Below are 21099 nucleotides of genomic sequence, written 5' to 3'. Positions count from 1 at the left end.
AAGTAGAAACAAAAACCCTGTTTTTTCAACTGACTAGCTTTTTGACACTGTAAACTGCAAAGTCAATTTAGGAGAAGATTTGTAAGTGGTAAACTGGTAATTGTACGAGTAGTAGTTTTACCAGTTTGTAGAGTTTTAGTTAATGTATTTATTTGATCGAGGAAAAAAAGATACCCTTAATTAGAAAAAGCCCATGTAAAAAGCCATCTTAAAGCTTACGTTGGATTTATGTTGATTTCTGGAAAATTCAAGTTTGAAACACTCAAATTATCAAAAATTGTCACACCCTAATTTAAGTGAAATCATCATGTGATTGGATGTTGATAAGAAAATCCCACTTTATAGAAACCCAGAAAACGTGCAAAAAAGCTTTGTAAATTGTGAAAGTAGTCAAACCCATAAAATAGCTAGGTTGGTTAGTTGGTTGAGGTTTTTCAATTCTGTGCTTTGTTGGTTTCTCTTTCCTTGCTTAGTGTAGCTGGAATCTGACATTTCTGATATCACTATTCATCTCTATATGTTTCTGTCCATGCCCTAATTCTCATCATTCTTGTACTCGTATCAAAATTTTAAAGGTTTCTTTGCCTATTTTGTTAAACATTTTATAGGGGTTTAAGCTGTCCTAATTAAGTACCCCAATGAGTAAATTGTTGTTATGGAGTATTTTTGAATTCAAACATTCCCCGAAATTTTAAAATCTAATACGGATTTTTAATTTATGAGGCACAATTTGGAAAGAGATTAGCTTCACGTCCTTATTCAGGCCACTGAGGGATATCCTCATAAGTGAGTTTGAACTTGAAGAATAATGAAAGTAGCCTCATAAGTCGTTCCTAATACACCTTTTTATAACTCAAGCAAATTCAAGATATTGCACAACTATCATATTGAAACAATGGTGCAATATCTTATATTGATTAGTGTAAATTTGTTAAATAATACGAAGTACTAAGAACAAGAGTGATGAGCTTGATTAGTTGATTAATTTTAGCCTGATACCTAGGAAAGAAACTTTTTATTGTCAATTCATACCACTAGGGCAAGGCACATAAAAATAGCCAATTTCACTAACAAATTAGATAAATGTGCATGCCCTCTCTTAAACTGGGCTGTATGTTAGCCATATAGCCACGTTTAATTAATGGGCTCAACCCAATAACAACCCAATACAAGTAATAATTATGTACCATAGTGTCCATGTACTCAGCTTACGTCCAATTTCTAAATTTCTGGATCTCGGTTTGGGCTTTTATTAAACTACAATTTGTGTTAGTAAGCCCAGTCCTCATAGTACTATGGGGGCTCCTTATTTATAACTCTGACAGTCTGACTGATGTCATATGCAACGTGCTTCAGCCTGCAGGTGATTCTAGAGGAAATAGAGGGGCAATATATGAACCCTAATATCAATGAAAATGTCAATGCAAACTACTACTCCGTAATATTTGTTGTTGAACAATTTTTTTTTTTTTTTTTTATTTTATTATTATTATTTTTATTTTTATTTTTATTTTATTTTTTTGGAAATCAAGAGAACTTGGGCATTTTTATTACTCACATATGAAATCATTTTTCACCAAAACAAGAATGCTTAGTGGAAATTAAAGGAAGTCATACAAATATACACTTAATTATCACCCGTATCCCACCTTGTTATGACCAACAACTCCAACAAGGTATGCTCGGTATTACATGTCTTATTCAAATGGAAAAGATTACAACACATCTGAATTAGGGGAGAGGTGTATATGCACCCACAAGACTACACAACTAAAGAAATACTCCCTCCGTCCCCTTTGATAGTCCCTTATGGGCATTTTTCACGGGAATTAATAAACACAAATAAGAATAGTAAATGTACATTGAAAAAGTAAATTGACATTGGGTATGCAAAAAAGTGAAGAGGGAAAGTAATAAAAGTACATGGGAAAATAAAATTTACATGGGAAATTTAAATTTGCACAAGTATTGTTGCAAATTGGAAGGAATTTTAGTAAAAAATTAATATTAATGATTGTTGGAAAAAGCAAATGGGGTGAACATTTTGGGACTAAAATTTATCCATAAGGGACTATCAAAAGGGGACGGAGGGAGTAAAAGATAAGGCACCTCATTAATTACTCCTTTTCACAATTCGCTCTCAATTTCGGCCGGTTAGTACCAACTAACCTACATAATGGATATAATTGGCAAAAATACAATTTATTATAGATGTTTCATTTCTAATCCTTCCATTTTATATAATTACATAGTTATAAATATTTATGGAGAATCATTTAGTGACATTATTACAAAATACAGTTATATATAATACAGGGTAAACATATCCTTAACCTTTTTATAAATATGAGCAACATCTTTACTGTTGCTTATGAACAGTACTCGCTTTACTGTAGCTTATGAACAACGTCTTTCCATATATGCCCTTGTTAGAGGTTGGTTGCTACCGTAGTACTATTCTTTTTGTTGGTGATGATTTCGCCATTAAATCTTTTCACTTTTTGTTCTTCGATTCCATTCTTTCACGTAATTATCGGCTCAATTTCAAGCTCGCAGATTATCAGCGTGATGGCCAGTTTCTGTAGGACGGTCTCATCTTCTTCGCTCCTTACATCGATCGTAATCTCTTCTTCTACTTTCAATTGTTTTGGAATTTCAGTAATTAATCTAGGGTTTATTGTTGATTTATTGAGTCAATGTATTAAATTTTTAGAATCTGGAGAGTTAGCTACAGATGTGGAGACCTAAAATCTTCACCGACCCAGATGAGCTATTGCCTAAACATTGTGAAAATAATGAGCTAGAGAAGCTGGTTGGATTGTTGAAGAAGGGGTACTACTTATCGCAAGGTGAAATCTCTCCTCTTATTTTTTTTTAAGATCTGATTTTGCTTTTGGTTGGTGTTTGATTGATTTTGGTTGTTTTATTTATTTATTTATTTATTTATTTTATTTTATTTATTTATTTATTTATTTTTATTTTTATATGGGGGGATGGTGAATCGTGGTGATTTTAAGAACCCTAAATTTGGATTGATTTGTTGCTTGATTTGATTTGGATTGATTTGGGGTTTTCATTGTTGTTGCTTTGAAGTTGAGAAATTTCCAGATTTGTGCTTTTTGGTTAGATTCTGATCTTTCCTCGACTGAAATTCCTCTCAAACCTTCTTTTTAAATATCATTTGCTACCATTCAAGATGCATATTGTCAGAGAAATTCTCTTAACTGATCAAATCATTCATTTCTTTTTATCTAACCCCATTTTCTCAATTTCATGCAGTTAGGGATCAAACCGCAGTAATTAATCATGATTGCGAGGATTTTCAGTAAACCCAAGGAGGGTACGAGTGTTGTTGCAACTTTGGACAAATTGAGTGAGGTGTTCTTATGATATCTTAGTTTTCGTTTTAATCAATTAATTTGATTTATGCTGATTTTTAAATTTTTGTTTTTTTCACACTTTTGATCTCTTGCAATAGATGAATCTTTGCAGTATTTTTCTTCTATTGATTGATGAGATGAGTATTTGATTTTGGTATTTTACTGTTGAATTATATGATTCTTTTTATTGGATTAATATCAAGTGTGTTCAGATTTTATTGCTATTTTTTTGTTCATATATGTTGGTTGCTTTTCTGAGGATGTGAATGAGTTTACAAGTTTTCTATAAGAAGAAAATTGTTTGTTGCAATCGTCATCGCGTTGGTATTGATTTGATCTGATTGAGTTGGCTGTCCTTAGATAGTGTACTTCTGTGAGTTGTATTATAACTTTATAAGTGGGGTTAATCCATTCATTAAAGAACAAGGCACGGGGCTGTTAGAGAGGAATGTAACTGTTAGGATGGGATGTTCGCTGTGTAACCGGAGACATTGGACTATATAGGTAAATTGTTTATGATGGCGTTATGCTGGAGCCAATGCAAAACTTCAGCGGGCTTGTTGATAGCAGGGTACCTAGTGTTGGGGTTTGGTGAGTCCGACTCACCGCGGAAACAACCCCTTCTCGAGGAACCGCTCGCAATAATTAAAATCACAAAGCATAAATAAATATTCACAAAGAAAAGATAACGAATCTAACCCTCGAAGCGAGCTTCGCCCAAAACCCGGGGCTCTTACTTGAAAGCTACTAGCACGTCAAGCGCCGCGCCTCCGACGGTATCCACCCACAAATTGGCGAACACAACTTTAAGGTCTACTACCTTGGGGTTAGCAAGGTCCGACCCAAACCCGAGTGTTATGTGAGTTTAAAAGTTTTCCCAAAAATTATGGAATGCTCTTTTTAACTCCCACTCAAGCACTTTACTCCAAATCCCAAGCTTGGTATTTATAGAGGAAAGTATGAGTGGGAATTTCTATCCCATCAATGTGGGATCATGAAATTCCACAAATTAATTTAAAGCTAAATTAAATTAAAATTGCAAACTAATAATAAATCTACAAGTGGCATTACCATGTGAGATGGGTTGGTGAGGACCACATGGAGAGTAGGGGACCATACTTGCTCCCCACTCAATACTCTCCTTGTGCCACATGTCCTCTCCCACTTACTCCCATATTCCAAGCTTCCCCTTATTCATGGCCCTATGACCCGAGCCAAGCCACGATCCAAGCCCGAGCCCGGCCCGCACCAGCCCGCACGTGGCCCGCAGCCAGCCCGCACCTGACCCGAGCCCAGCCCGCACCAGCTGCTGTTGTGCGGCTGCTGCGGTTTGGTGCGGCTGCGGCTGCGGCGTGGCACGGCGCGACTGCTGCTGTGCCTAGCCGGGGCTGCTAGCACGGTGTGCTAGCTCGTCTTGCCCCTAGCATTCGGATGCTCGGGGCACACCGATGCTAGGGGTATTTTCGGGAATATGGTCGATTTATTATTATTTTGCGCGTCTCGTCTTTTATCATTTTAGACTCGACTTCCGACGATCGGTTTCGACGCTCTAAGCTCGAATTACCGACGTCTAAATATTTAACACTCAGGCGATGAATTAATTTCTTCCGAATTAATTCGTCGAGTTAGTTCGCATATATTTTCTTGGGTGTGACCCGAAGGGTTCAGTCAAGATTAAGCTGTAATACTAATTATATTAATATTACTGATCGGAAGCGGCCTCCACCCAGGCATTCCGATCACTTGACCTTACTGAATATATTAGCTTTCTAATAATTCTGAACCCGCTATCAGAATAATACACTTGTTCGAAGGACACCATTCCTTTCACCTAGGCAATAATAGCATTCACCCTTAGTTTCAGTGGATCATAATAACAGGGAAGTTGGAGGAAAACCAAAATAAAATGGATAAATGCAGCAAATTGGAAATAATGGAAAGCAACATAAGCAAATTAAGCACATTTATAAGTTAATATGTGTCCAAGCTATGAAACACCAAAGAATATTTTATTTCAGGAGGGTATTCTCTGGAATTGGATGAAGTTAATTTAAAGACTTGCTTCAGTACTAATTACCAACATATTTGTAGTATACTAGCTCACGCTTGTTTCATCTTGGCAGTGGACTGTAAGGATAGAGTAAGGCAGTATTGAGTAATGGATTTGATTATTGCTTTTCTGGAATTGTTGGCTTAATTTTATTAGAGTCTATCTTGAAGGCTTCTTTCGGTACCATATTTCTGCAAGTTTAGCTGAATTGGCGTCTTAGGAATGTTATGGTCAGTAGAAAGCAGTTTTATTCACCTACTTTTGTTCATATTTTTCTGTGGAGAGATCAGTTGCAGTATGTCTGCACTCCTGCTAGCTTGTGTTTCTTTTTGTGTATGCTTGCTAGGTGCCCAAGGATATGTATTAAACCCTGTTAGAATGGCCTATGATATCTTCAGTCTGCAATATATTGTTTTGTGTCGTTTGTGAAGTATTGCTATTACTGCTTTTTCTTTGCTAGAATGCAGGTTCACAATTCATCGATTATCTTACTTCAGGAATTATTGTTATTCATTGGCCGGTCTTATATAATTAGTAGTAGTTATCATTTATTAACCACCTTCCTGTCCCAGTTTAAAATGTTATAATTTATTAAATCTTTTCTTGACAAGTGTTCCCCATCAACTAAATGCACAAATAATAAATAGCTATGGTGTAATTATTTAGATGAAGGACCACTTAATGGTGCACTGAATTAAGTGAGGATTGTTGTATGCAAATGGTAGGGAAATTGAAATGTGGGATATGACAAAGTAGGAATATAGGTAAGAGACAATAGTTGTAGGGAGTACTTTCCTTTGCTGAGGGGATAGATAGTAAATCTTATGTTGCTATGTTTAAGTGAAAATGCTGTTGAAGACTTGAAGTTGTATGTTCTTTCAAGACCTCAATATCTAATACTTTATAACCTTTATGTTTATTTAAAATTCTGCTTTCTGCAATTTAATGTGTCATATGAGAAGCTATATGTGTGTATGCTTAATTCCTAATGAGCTTGAGGGTTTGTTGTTGTTGTTGTTGTTGTTGTTGTTGTTGCAGGGGATATAGAAGAGAACTGCCAAATTACAGGGAAAAGAAGGTTGTTGTAGCTTGTCTGGTCATGCAGTTGTAGGGACTGCTTTTGCAAATCTTCTTTAAGGACAACCTTGAGTTGAGGTAATGTACTCTACTTTAAGATATCAAGAGGATATAGGTACTCTGAGGCAATAATGAATATAGTTTGTAATGAATGTGATTTTCCAGTTTGTTAGCCTTGTTATGACTTATGAGCATGAAAGAAAATATTAATATTAGTGTTTCCCACCTTTGATTTACATGAAGTTAGCATTAAAAGGATAAAGAAAACAAAATTTTACTTAGCTTATAAATGATTGCTGATGATTTTCTCTGCAAGGAATCAATTTTGTAATCACGTCATTTCCTAGCAATCTCTTCCATGTTGAATGACAGAATGTTATGTACTTCTTCAAGAAAGAGTTCATTTAGGGGCCACAAGAAAGAGTTCTTTTTATCGATTGTAGGAGAATATATTTGTAATTTATGATTAAAATCTATAGTCCCTTACCCTATCTCACATTTCCTTCTATACTTTGGCCCTCCTTACTTTTGCAATTAATTTTTAATAAAATTTATTTATTATTTTATTTATTTGGACGTAATATGTAGTGGTATTCATTACTGTCATAATAATGACAATCTAAATGTAATAGTGGTAATTTTATGATAATCTGATAGGCACCTTGCAATATATGTTTATATAGTGAGTATTGTGATCAATTGCCTGCAGTTGCTGTCACAGTTGACTTAATTTTTGTTGGCACTTAGATGATATGTATTGAGAATTGGGTGAAAACGAAAATCAAAACACATTATAACTACCAGAGTAGAATATTGTCGTGTTACCATGAGTTAAATGGTTGTCAGACTCCAAATTATTTCCTTTCTAGGGGGTAGGTGCAAGTGGGGAGGTAGTGGTGGTGGTTCCTTTTATTTCTACAGGAGGGGAGTGGGGAGATTATATTTCTCCATATGACAATAAATCTTAGCATTGGAAATGTAATTGCACAAATAATCCTGATTGCTAATTTCAATTACTTGCATAGCCTTTGGTAATGATTTACTGATATTTGAGATGGAGTGATTTGCATCTCAACTACGAGGTGGTTTTAGGGGGAAAAAAACAATTATTGAAGGAAGAATAAAAAGGGCAACTGTTTTTAGTTCTAATTCTTTTCCTCTAGACAATATCTCTAAATTCCAATTTGAAACTGCAAATTTAAAATGGACAATTTTCATTTGTGTGCCTTAAAGTTATCACTCTTTGTTTAAAATTGTTCATTAGTATTAGGTAGGCATACGGATTTTAATTTATATGCATGCTTTGATTTCTCAATGTGAGTTGTCTTTCTTTGAATATTGGTGATTTGGTGTATATGATTTTCTTTCCTTAATGTATACTCTCTCCTCTTTTTCATGGTCCTCTTTTCTGTTTTTGATTTGAATATTTTGCAGGATAAATAAAATGGAGAAGAGCCATGAAATCAAATGTTAAAGAACTGGAGGCATGTCTTAAATCTTCCGTAGATAAATGTGTTGCTGAACGATAAGGCCATATAAGAGCTCAACATGTTAATGTTACATTGTATTTTTTTTGAAAATCTGACTATAAGTCTTAATTACTATGTAATTAGGAATGTAATCATGGATTTAAGTGGTCTTATATGATGTTAATAATTATGTAGGAGACTGAACCAAAAACCAACAACAAAACCTGTACATTGACCTGGAATATATATATATATATATATATATATATATATATGCAGCTTACCTATATGATTGCTCTTAGATGGTTTTAGTAGTATTATATGTGATTATGGAATGGGTTTTGTTTCCAGTGCTTGTGCCTTGTTCTTGTGTGGATCAAATGATTTATGAACTGCAAATTTGATCTTAATCGTTAAAAAGATACTTTTGGTCTTTTGGGTTGGAAAAATATGTTTTCGATATCATTGAAAAGTTAGATGATATTACCACCCCGTTTTTATTTAGTTGACACGTTTTGATTTTGTACACTATTCACATAACTGCTTTAACTCCGTTTTGTAATTTAGTGCTTGATAAATATATAATCATGTGGGATCTTGTTAGATTCATCTCAATGTCTATTTTTCAAATATCAAAATTTCATAGTTTTTGCTAATACGTAACTAAAGATATTTACATTAAAAAGTATGCGTTGACAAACGTGTTTAAATGAACATGTCAATTAATAAAAAATAGAGCAAGTATATCTTTTAATTGGATACATTTGTTATCAGTTTGGGATTCTCTATATTATCAAATTGAAAAAAAAAAAGGTAATTGTTTACCTATGACAACTACTTTTTATTTTATATGTTTTGTCATTAATTTGTTTTCAGAAACTACTAATTTCAATTCTAAGGCTTAGGGCTTGTTCTCTTCAGCTTAATTTCAGTTGAACTCCAATCAGTTTAGTTCAGTTTTTTATTTCAGCTTTATTCAGTTCAGTTCAATTCAGTTAGTTCAATTCAGCTCAGTTCAGTAAATCAGAATAGGCCCTTAATCCTGTTGCAACTAATGCTTTTGTTGGAACTTAGAACTTTGAGATAGTGAGATTCAAATCTGTTGCAAATTTAGCTAAATAGTCTAAGATGAGCTCTTTATAATATAACGAGGACATTATGTTTGTTTAACTTTTGTCTTAATGTTAAACACAAATACCTTTTGTTGTCAAGTTTTTTACCTTTTGTTTCAGTGTTCTTCACGATATGTAAAATTTATTCTTAGAGTGTCTTGGCTAAATTTTCTTATTATTATTTCAATTGTCGAAGATATACTGGAGGTCAGGTACTCTACAATGCATTCTTATAGTTACAAACTTACAATTTTGCCTGGTCAAATGGTTTGAAAATCTCAAGTAATGTCATACATAGGTTATGCAAGAACTACTTTGTTGTTTCTTAGGTCATATGAGTTCCTTGATACACCTTAGATATTAAATACGAGATTTGAAGAATGGAAGAAAGACCATTGTATATGTTATCTAAAATAATTTATAGACATCAAACAAATTACTTTGAAATGAAAGAGGAATGGATAAGGCTTTTACACTATTTTTAACCTTTCAAAAATAGGAGTTTATTATGCTTATGACTAGAGATGTTTTTGCTTTACAAAGGTAGTGTATCACACACATACGTGAATACAAATTAGATTTAATCAAGATACTTAATTTAAATCAACTTTATTACTATTATTTTTTTTGACAAACCTTTATCATTAATTGCAATAAAGAAATTACGATAAGTTGGGGTAGCGCGCGCAACGCGTGCGATACCACAACTAGTTTTGAAAAACAAGTGATAACTTTTTCTCCTAGCTCACACTTCACAGTATTTATGGAATAGTAATTGTTGATATGAGGAGACAAAGGCACAAGGAAGTCGAATTTACTAGAAAAAGTACAAAAATTAATGCAGTACTCCGTACTTTCACTATTTTTTTTAACTAGGTTTCCTTCAACAGGCGCTTAAGAACTGTTGTATGGCACGATTACGTTGTAGTCCTAATATATGGTCCTAGATCCTGACTGTCCATTTGGGACATTGGGTGGCTTTGTTTTGCTTCAGAACGGTTAGATTTTGTAGGGACAATGTAATTTGATCCCATATCATTTTATTGTCGTCATGTTTTGCTGAATTGTTCGAAACCAGATAGCATGATTTATCATCTGAATATGACCTAAAAAACATACGACGTATTCACTTCAAGTCCTTTATTTGCTAATTTAATGAGCATTATACGATCTCGCAAGTCGTTAAACTCCCCTATTTATTTTTATTAAGATTTTTTTGGTTGATAGCACAGGGGTAAGTTAACATGTTTGAACAATTTGGTATGTCAGGTGACCATTCTGCATATTTCATCAGGTACATACTATATATATGATCTTAAGAAACTGCTAGCTCCTTAATAACAGCTACATATGACAACTACAACTCATAATCATCATGTTCCCTTGAAATTCACTAATAAATAATTTTTTAAAATTTATGTATACATTTGGCAATCAAATAAACATGACTACTAATAATATCCAAACATGTACTCGTCGTATATTTGTTATCACTTCTCAGTTATCTTCAAAAAACATCAATTTTATTTCTGATGTAAGGTCAACTTCATTATGTACAATAAAAACAACTAGGCAACCATCAATTTTGTTTTTATTGTTGTTTTTTTTTACCCCATATATTCTGAATCTGAAAATATTTGATATGATATAGTACGATGTAATATGCCGTGAAAGAGTTTAACTTGACAAGTGTCCATTAAAGTTAATGAGTTACAATCATCAAATTCATCTTCTTTTGTTACGTACCAACATGCTGGTTTTTACTCGATCTATGCTACATATCTTGATAAGCTAAGCTTATCTTATTTTTCATAGGTACAATATGAAATCAGACATTATATACATTATTGGTCCCTTTTTCTCACTCGTAATTGTTTCACAGTAGTCACAATTGATATGTACATGTACTTCTGAGTTGAAATTGCTCTTCGATCTTTACTCCATTTATCCCTATATAAAATCTTGACAAGTTCTTTTTCCTTCATTATTGGAAGCAAGCTAAGTAGCGATAATATATACTACTGAGTACTATACTTTTATTTTTAACCATTCATTTAATTTATCAATGAATGTTATAGGATGTATGTACTACATATTGTAATTTATCTCCTTACATTGTACTCGTAGTTTATTTTTATTTTTTTTATTTATTTGTGCGGTTTGTACATAACTACGAATAATTAGTAGAGAGGCGAGGTGTAAATGTAGTAACACACCAAAAATAGAAATAAGTATTGTGAGAAGTAGTATACTAACTACTTAAGTGACATTGAGAGGTTAATTAATCAGCAAAATTCAGTCGAGTAGAATCGGACCTAAATATCAATGCCAACAATGAGCTAGACTTGTAGAGGAAAGTATGAAGCAGGAAATAATAGAAGGAATTATATGAATAATAACTTCATCCTTACTAAAATAATAGACGAGCATTTAACTCTACATTATCAAACATAGCACACTACCTATTTAAACACTATAAATCCAACGACTCAAATAATTACAACTCCTACACAACTAGTGTTAAGCTATTACAGTAAATATCTTCTTAGAGATATTTTTCCCAAAGTTAGTTATAACTTCCCGGATTTCTAGGAAGTTTGTTATGGGTTGTTATACCCTTTATTGTATTAGCTCCCCTGTATATATATATTCTTTCTTCAGTTAATAAAATTAATTATAATTCTCACAAATATTTCTCTCCATTTTCTTCTTCTCTGTATTTCATCTCTCTCCAAATCTGGGTTTGTTCATGGTATCAGAGCTACCAGGTGTTTTCCGCCATTGATTTCCTCGGATTTTCTTCTTAATTGCAGATATCTTCTTCTTGATTTCTTCTTCTTCTTCTTCGATTCCTTGATTTCTTCTTCTCTATTCGATTTTCTTCAATTTTCTGAATCTTTAATGGCGGCTTCTACTGATCCTCAAACTCAGAATACTGTGAATTTTGCTGATCCTTACTACCTCTCTAATGGCGATCATCCAGGAATGTAGCTTGGAAATCATATTCTTACTGGTTCCAATTTTCTCAATTGGAGTCGCACTGTTCGCATGGCGTTAATTGCTCGAAACAAGCTTCAATTCATTGACGGTACTCTTCCTTCTCCTCCTTCTGATTCTTCTGATTATTAGAAATGGATACGTAATGACTATATGGTGATGTCCTGGATTTTGAATTCTATTGATAAGAATTTAGCTGAGAGTTTCATGTTTGTTAATTCTTCTGCTGAATTGTGGAGAGAGATTTCTGAGAGGTTTGGTCAGTCTAATGCACCTCAGGTGTTTGAATTACATAGAAGTTTGAGTTCTATGGAACAGAATAATGATAGTATTGCTGAATATTATGGTCGATTGAAGAGTGTTTGGGATCAATTGCATGTTCTTGAAGGATTTCCTGATTGTTCTTGTGGAGCTTTGAGTAAATGTAGTTGTGGAATTCTTAAGAAGATACTTGAAATGGATCAACGCAGGAAGTTAATGCAGTTGTTAGCTGGTCTTAATAGAAGTTTTGATCAAGTTAAGACTAATTTGCTGAGGTTAGATCCTCTTCCTTCTATCAATAAGGCCTATCATACTCTTCAGCAAATTGAACAACAGAATAAGTTGAATCTATTGGCTGCAAATTCTTGAGATGAGTGCTTTGAATGCTGTTGCTAATGCAGCTATGGTGCCTAAGGTTTTTCCTAAGCCTGCTTATCAGCAGAAATCAGATTATAGAAGGATGAAGTCTGATCTTATCTGTAATCATTGTAAGAAACGAGGTCATGCTGTTGACTCTTGTTTCAAGTTGCATGGTGTTCCTACCTGGTATACTGATCTGAAAGGGAGGTCTTCTGGTAATGGAAGGTTGGATGGAAATGTTTCTACTACTGCTGGACTTCTTGGCAAGGCACCAATGCAGATTGATGATTATGCTTCTGCAACTTCTTCTGATCCTGCAGCTGTGACACATATGTACAATGATTTTCTTCGAATGATGCAGAACAATGCTTCTAATTCTGCTGATAATCCTCTCTCTTCTGCAATCAACTTTGTAGGTATTGCCATTGCTTCTCATGTGGATAATTTGGTGCATGTTTTTGATAAAAATGCATGGATTATTGATACTGGTGCCAGTGATCATATGGCTAGTAACTTGGATTTATTTGCTTCAATTCATAAACTGGAAAATCCAATTAGAGTTGGTTTGCCTGATGGAACAATTACTTTTGTTTTATATGCTGGTACTGTTGCCTTAACTGCTGATCTTCTCATCCAAAATGTCTTCTATATTCCTGTTTTTAAACATAACCTGCTATCTGTTGGTCGTTTACTTTATCATCATGGTTTGATTGCACATTTTGAAAAGGATTCATGTTTATTTTAGGACCTTATGTCTAAGCAGGTCAAGGCTATTGGGACAAGATTTTCTGGACTCTACAAATTTAGTCCTGTTCCTTCTGATTTTTCAACTTCTGTAAATAATTCTCAACATGTTAATGATTCCTTACTTGCAAATAATCTCATTACAAAACATATTGTGCCTAGTATTGATATTGTTCATGCTAGGTTAGGTCATCCTAGTGCTAGTCATATGAAGCATGTAAATGTTCCTTTATCAGGCAATAAACCTAGTGATTTTTCATGTGAAGCATGTGTGTTTGGGAAGCATCATAAATTTCCTTTTCCTATTTCCTCTTCTTTGGCTCTGCAACCTTTTGATCTTGTCCATATTGATTTATGGGGTAAATACAAGAGGCCAAGTTTGTCAGGGGCATCTTATTTTTTTACTGTTCTGGATGATCACACTAGGGTTACTTGGACTTACCTGATTCATGATAAAACTCAAGTGTGTTCTGTGATTACTGGTTTTATTTCTTATGTTCACACTCAGTTTGGAAAGACTGTTAAGATGCTTAGAAGTGATAATGGGACTGAGATTATTCAAGAGGCTTGTGCTCAGTATTTTAGTGAACATGGTATTGTTCATCAAAGGAGCATTCCAGGTAATCCTCAACAAAATTGTAGGGTTGAGAGGAAGCACAGGCATTTGTTAGAGACTACAAGAACTTTAAGGTTTCATGCTTCTCTTCCTTTTAAATTCTGGGGTGAATGTCTTTTGGCAGCTACTTACTTGATAAATATGTTACCTAGTTCTGTTTTGCACTGGAAATCTCTTTTTGAGGTGCTATTTGGGAAGCCACCTGATTATTCTCATCTGAGGGTGTTAGGATGTCTGTATTATGCTGCAATAAAACCAGTTGATAAGTTTGAGGCAAGGGCTAGGAAATGTGTTTTTCTTGGATATCCTTATGGACAAAAAGGATATAAGCTGTATGATTTGCAGTCTCACAAGGTTGTGCTGAGTAGGGATGTGTATTTTGTAGAGACTGATTTTCCTTTTAAGGGTCACTCTATTGAGAAATCAGTTTCTCAAGGAATACAGGATGTTGATTTGGTAAATCTTGCTTCGGATGTCAATCCTGTTACTCAAGAGAACTTTATTTTTGATGAACAGTCTGATTCTAATTCTCATTCACAGCCTGCTTCTAATGACTCTACTTCTGGTCAATTTTCTCATCAAAATGATCCTTTTCCTGTCAATTCTATTTCTGAACCATCTTCTTCCTCTTCCTCTTCTGAGTTGGAACCTATTCACAGAGTTTCAACTAGAGTTAGACAAATTCCTAAGAAATTTGACAATTTTAAGGTCAATATTCCTGGTCTCAGGTTGTCTTCTGATACTGATGTTAGTACATCTTTCAATGTTTTCTCTGATCCTCCTGTATATGGTGTGGATCAATCCTTGCAAGTTGGTCTTGCAAATATGCTCACTGCTTTTGAACCTAGCACTTATAATCAAGCCAAAGATCATGAAGAATGGGTGGTTGCAATGAATAAAGGAAATTGAGGCTATGGAAAATACTGATACTTGGGAGGTTGTTGATCTTCCACCTGGGAAGAAAGCTATTGGTTCTAAGTGGGTTTTCAAAACAAAATTCAATCCAGATGGGACCATTGAGAGATGCAAAGCTAGAATTGTAGCTAGGGGAGATAAACAGGTGAAGGATAAAGATTATAAACACACTTTTAGCCCTGTTGCAAAGTTTTCAACTGTGAGAACAATTATTGCATTAGTTGCTGCTCACAATTGGGACATTCAACAAGTTGATGTCAATAATGCCTTCTTGCATGGGTATCTTGATGAAGAAGTATATATGACACCACCTCAAGGCTATACCAAGGCTTTACCTGGTCAAGTTTGTAAATTGAAAAGGTCAATATATGGTTTAAAGCAAGCTTCCAGGTGTTGGAACAAAGAATTGAGCACTTTCTTGATTGATTCTGGTTTTGTTAAATCAAAACAAGATTATTCAATGTTTGTCAAGCAGCAGGGTAACTCTTTTACAGCAGTTGTTTCTTATGTTGATGATTTGCTGATTACTGGTAATGATCCTGCTGTTATTGTTCAGCTCAAGTCTGCTCTTCATCATGCCTTTACAATTAAAGATTTGGGGCAACTTAGATATTTTCTGGGGATTGAGGTTACTAGATCTGATTCTGGTATTCTTTTGAACCAGAGAAAGTATATTTTGGACATGTTGAGAGATGCTCATATGGAATCATGTTCCCCTGCTTCTTTCCCTTTACCTAAGGGACTTAAATTGAGTGATTATGAGGATTCTATTCTTCCTGATCCAGAGATATTCAGAAAGTTGATTGGCAAGCTTCTTTATCTGAATCTAACAAGGCCTGATATAAGCTATGCTGTGCAACAGCTTAGTCAGTTCTTACATCAGCCAAGAGATACACATTTGTCTGCAGTTACTCATGTTCTGAGATATCTCAAAGGCACACTTCATTTTGGGTTGTTTTATTCTGCTCAGAATGATATGGTTTTGTCTGCTTATTGTGATGCAGACTGGGGCACTTGTGCAGATTCAGGCAAATCTTTATCAGGATATTGTGTTTTCTTAGGAAATTCTCTTTATTTCCTGGAAAACCAAGAAACAGAAAGTGGTGTCTAAAAGTTCTGCTGAAGCTGAGTATAGATGTATGAGTTACACCACAAATGAGCTGCTTTGGCTAGATGGACTTCTGGATGATTTAAGAGTGCATATTTCAACTCCTATTTCATTATTTTGTGATAATATTTCTGTAATGCATCTTGCTGATAATCCAGTTTTCCATAAGAAAACTAAACATCTCATAAGCAAGCATCAGAAGTTAGAATGTGCATTTTGTTAGAGAGAAAGTTCAGGATGGTTTTATAAAGACTGTTCATGTGAAATCAGCTTTCCAACTTGCTGATATTATGACAAAACCGTTGAGTTCTGATCAACATAGATTTCTTTGTCTCAAGATTGGTTTGATTTCTCAGGTTCCAGTTCAAGATTGGACTTGTTGTGATCAGACAATTCCATCTTGAGGGGGGGGGGGGTGTTAAGCTATTATAGTAAATATCTTCTTAGAGATATTTTGCCCAAAGTTAGTTGTAACTTCCCGGATTTCTAGGAAGTTTGTTATGGGTTGTTATACCCTTTATTGTATTAGCTCCCCTGTATATATATATTCTTTCTTCAGTTAATAAAATTAATTATAATTCTCACAAATATTTCTCTCCATTTTCTTCTTCTCTGTATTTCTTCTCTCTCCAAATCTGGGTTTGTTCAACTAGTAGTGTATATTAAAGTTTCATACACAATTTTCATGTTATTATTACGAATGGAATAGGTAGGTAAACCATCGTTGTTAGTAAGAATGAAGATTCAATCGTAGAAAATTATTGTCCTATCTAAAAGGAAACCATGTGTTGTAACTTTCAACTTGGCTCAACTCCATCAACATATACAGAGTATCCTCTATTTAACTCGGTATAGTTAAACATTTATCACTATTTACATATTTTCAAAACATTTACTACTATTCACGTATTGGTTTTACAATAATATGAGTGTATATTGAATAATTTTAGGATAACTTTCAGCCAATTTGAGGTAACTTTGAATCTTATGTGATGTAACTGTAAATTTGATATGATTTTAATACATATGAATAATGGTATAAGTTTTGGTAATTTATCATAAGTTTTATGAGTACATTTTCTATATTATCCCAAAAGCTTACTAAATGCTTGTTTGGTTAACGGGTGGAAAAAAAAGGTACAATAATAGAAGTACTTCGTATTAAAGTTATTAATTGTACTTTTTTAAAAAGTATTTGACACTTAATCTACAACTATACCCTAATTATTGAGGGATGAGTCTAGGTTTTACTTATTCTTTTTTGTAATTGTGTGGGTCCAATTTAGTCCAATTGGGCCCAGTCCATAAATGATCCAATTAAAAGCCCAAGGTCAAGGTTCAACTCTCTAATAGTGCTAAAGTCAAGGTCAGTCAAACGTACGTGGCAAGTCCATTGGACTTAGGCCCACTTCTCCAATATGTGCAAAGGTATAAAAGCCATCAATTCCACCATTTTACATTCATTCACGAAAAGCCTCAAGTAATTAATTCTCTTGCATAGCTTTCTTTCTCTACACATTGTACTGACTTTAGCATCGGAGGAGCCTTGCAACACCCCCGAGGCTAGTTTACGTGTGTTTGCTGCGCAGGAAATCCTCGACCCAACATCACTTGGACCGAGCCCAGTCTTCACCACTTCTCAGGACCTTCGACAAGGTCCCATTGTTTTCACCCGAAACAGTAATTGATTTGTACTTTTCATTATCTAACTTGAATAACAAGGTCTTCTGTTTTTTAATACTCATACTGTATATTCTTTGAAAGATTTATGAATCAAATACCTGTCCTGCTGTCCATAATTTACGTAGTATATCATACAAAAGTGATACGCATCTTAATTATTATATCCTCTGTTATTAAAATTAAATACTTGTCCAGGACATATATGGTGCTAGCTCAAATCCTCTGAAATCAAACTTCAATGCCATAGTTTCTCTTTTTAACTAATGACATGATTACCCATTTGAATCACACAGTTAATTGCGTGGCTTAAGATTAAACTAACGATATAATACTCCGTAATTTGGCTCTAATTGTCAAAACAAGGCGCCGTCAAATGATGAAATACTGTAAAGTTTTAATCATCAAATAGTCGTATTGATTATGAAATATTACATGAATTAATTAAGAATAATTGATCTTTTAATCTAAACCGTCCAACTGCCAATAATCGATTATAATCGTACAATAACAAAAAGATAAATTGCTACGTGACGACGCCTTCCCAAGATGAAATTGACATGATTTATTATTATTTTTAATCCATCAAACATATACCTGACACATGTTCTTAAGATTCCTTAAACTTTTTATTAATACATAAAGTCTTGCTCCAAATCTCTCTTCTCTCATTGGTTAACATTAGTTTAATCATTTTATAATAAAAGATCTATTTGTTTAATTAGATCCAAATCTCCAATTTTACTCTACTTATTATATTAAAATTAAAAAATAAAAAGAGTAGACTATTGACAAGATTACAACTTCACAGATCGAACACCACGTGGCACGCCGACATAAGATCTTAGGTTATGACAATGAGACATGCGTACAATTCATGAGGTGGTCCCCACATGACTGATTTTTATGTTTACCGTCTTTACTCTCATAACTGACACGTGTACTGTGGAGTCTACAAGTCCAATACTGTTTAGTAATTGGATCCATGGATTTGGCGCCACGTCACATTGTGGGACCCTTGTTCATAATTAAAATAAAAATAAAAAAACGAAAACGACAACAGTAGGAGATACAATGCATTGAGTTGCACATGTGTCACAGAACTGTTGGGTGATGCCTGACAGCTTGACAGACACATGTTCCTAGGCCTCACTGCTATAGTAGATCTGGTTTTTCTCTCTTAATTGTCATTAATGTTTTTAATAACATCATAATAATTCATAATCATAATTTACAGTATGTAATGTTATTAATGTGTGGAACAATTCAAAACATTAATCTTTACTTGTGTTTAGCGTAAACAAGAAAGATAAAGTTTCTAAAACACACCACAATTATATGATTAGAATACTCGTAGTCTAGTTGCCGCACCAAAGCACTAGTAGAGGCTATGGCTAAAGAAGGACAAATTTTGGGTGGATAGTCTAGTCCGATGATTTGCTGCTTTAATGAGAGACTTAGATTAGTAATATTTTAAAAAAGACATGACAAAATCATATGTCGATCAACATTAACAATACTTGATTAACGTTCATCAGATATCACTATTGATGGTTTTTTTTTTTCAAAAAAAATATTTTTAAGGAAAATCTTTAAAATGTTATACAAGTGTTTCTAGAATTGTGCTGAGAGATTTGATATTTATTTCTTTGATGTCGAAAGTTCTTGAAATAACCTAAGGAAATTGAAGTTGTAGGTATGGTGTTAACTTAACAAAATAAGATTATGGTCATAACGTTAGTTCTTACATATATGTAGCTTACTAATTTGACGAATCAATTGTCAAAACTGCAAGTTTTGACTAAAAATTTATTATAACTTATCATGTTGAAATAGATGTATTATTTAATTATGGTGGTTAGTTGTTACTAAAAGTAGGGGAGAACTAGTATTACTACTCATTGTATAGACAGTCGTATGCGCAAGGTTTAGAGGTGTCAAAATGTCTTTAGCCTTGATTATGATAAGCTACTGACTTCCAACAAGCTCAAATTACTAGAGAGAGCGTTTTCTCCTATCAACTACGAAGTATATTACTTCATTTTAAACAATGCTAATGTGAGAGTGTGAGACAACTCAGACAAGCTACTACATGTATCTAACGAGATATGATGTATGTTGTGTCTAATGAATGAAATTTTATGAATTATGGATTTTTGGTAATTTGAAATTCATACTCCGTGGAAGTATATAGTCAATCTCTTGTTAGGTGTGTTTGTTGACGCGAATAAGTGCAGAATATATTATGAAATACGGAAAAATAGTTAACAATATTATTTTTATATATACTTCACCAATTCTTTTTCCTTTTCTTTTTAAAAAAAAAATTTATAACAATACATTACGTACTCATTAATTTTATTCGCAATTCTCATTTTGAATTAACTCCCCCCCTGTAATACTCCGAAAACAATGGAAAATGAAGTCCTCAATTCCGATTATCTAGCTCACCATAGTTTTCATTCCATTTTATAAACATGGCCAAAAACATACGAGTAAATTGGGATAAAAATTATCGCTCTTTATTGCATTTCCAACAAAGAAAAACACCTCATAACAGATATTCATGCATGTGAAAGACACAAGCTCATTATATATAAGCTAAGCTAAAGACATGAATCAAGTCTCCAATTAAATTCAATAAAGAATAGTTATGTAATTTAGTTGCATACTTGCATGTCATATAAAATTTAGATCTTAAAATTCAAACTACATAATGATTAATGAAAAATTTAAAGATGAATCTCATATATTTAGGACAAAATAGGCCGTCCCCAACTTGCAAAGTTATCCAGCAAGTTAGTAGAAGCATGTAAAGTAACACATGGTCCAAGTGTATGAATACAAATTTAAGCATACTCTATTTTATTTCTTTGCGTGGTTCACGTCTCCAACGCCCTCATCACCTGATCAAGACAGACCTTTGAAGAATTGAAACCCATGACGGTAGCCGCTAACTTGTTTATCTAATCATCTTTTTATGGTATATAATATTCAAATATAAAACGTACCACCTATTTAAACCGGTGGATTTTAAAATACGAAGTCAGTCATTCACATTTCACTATTTATAACATACAAAGTGATTTGTAAGATAATTGTAACAAAAAAAAAAAAAAAAAAAAAAAAAAAAAAAGTAAATTTTAAACGTCGATTGGTTGATATTGTTTTGATTGTACACATCAATTTTACCCTGTACATCAATTGCATACACTTTCTGTTGGTAACACGATAATTTTCTCTATAATTAAAACATGATATCGATCTGATTGTATCACATCTAGCCTCCTCTTAAGTTTTCTTAATGTGTGAACAAACGTAGCATGGAGT

At 33.7% G+C, this 21099-nt stretch overlaps 1 protein-coding gene and 1 long non-coding RNA gene across 5 annotated transcripts; both read left to right on the top strand.

Moving 5' to 3' along the window:
* Positions 1-2340: 2340 nt before the first annotated feature.
* On the top strand, positions 2341-8404 carry LOC145615433 (uncharacterized). Of its 4 annotated transcripts, none has more exons than XR_014107274.1 (6): positions 2341-2435; positions 2557-2619; positions 2714-2849; positions 3280-3373; positions 6469-6585; positions 7942-8399. It is a non-coding gene; the product is annotated as an uncharacterized LOC145615433 (long non-coding RNA). The 4 variants fall into 4 exon arrangements; XR_014107273.1 differs by having other exon boundaries at positions 2359-2435; positions 2550-2619; positions 7942-8397; XR_014107275.1 differs by lacking the exon at positions 2341-2435 and having other exon boundaries at positions 2455-2619; positions 3280-3378; positions 7942-8404.
* A 3834-nt stretch (positions 8405-12238) lies between these two features.
* On the top strand, positions 12239-12715 carry LOC145613027 (uncharacterized). Its single transcript, XM_081668095.1, has one exon. It carries the CDS (start codon positions 12239-12241, stop codon positions 12713-12715), a length of 477 nt encoding a protein of 158 aa, XP_081524221.1.
* Positions 12716-21099: the final 8384 nt, after the last annotated feature.

The sequence above is a fragment of the Chenopodium album genome, chromosome 25 (assembly GCF_948465745.1).
Source record: "Chenopodium album chromosome 25, dcCheAlbu1.1, whole genome shotgun sequence".
Classification (NCBI taxonomy): Eukaryota; Viridiplantae; Streptophyta; class Magnoliopsida; order Caryophyllales; family Amaranthaceae; genus Chenopodium; species Chenopodium album.
This window is presented reverse-complemented; position numbering and strand designations above follow the sequence as displayed.

Bases quoted from the DNA above. Each gene is read 5' to 3' on its own strand.
- LOC145613027 (XM_081668095.1), top strand. From the start codon at position 12,239: ATGGTGATGTCCTGGATTTTGAATTCTATTGATAAGAATTTAGCTGAG.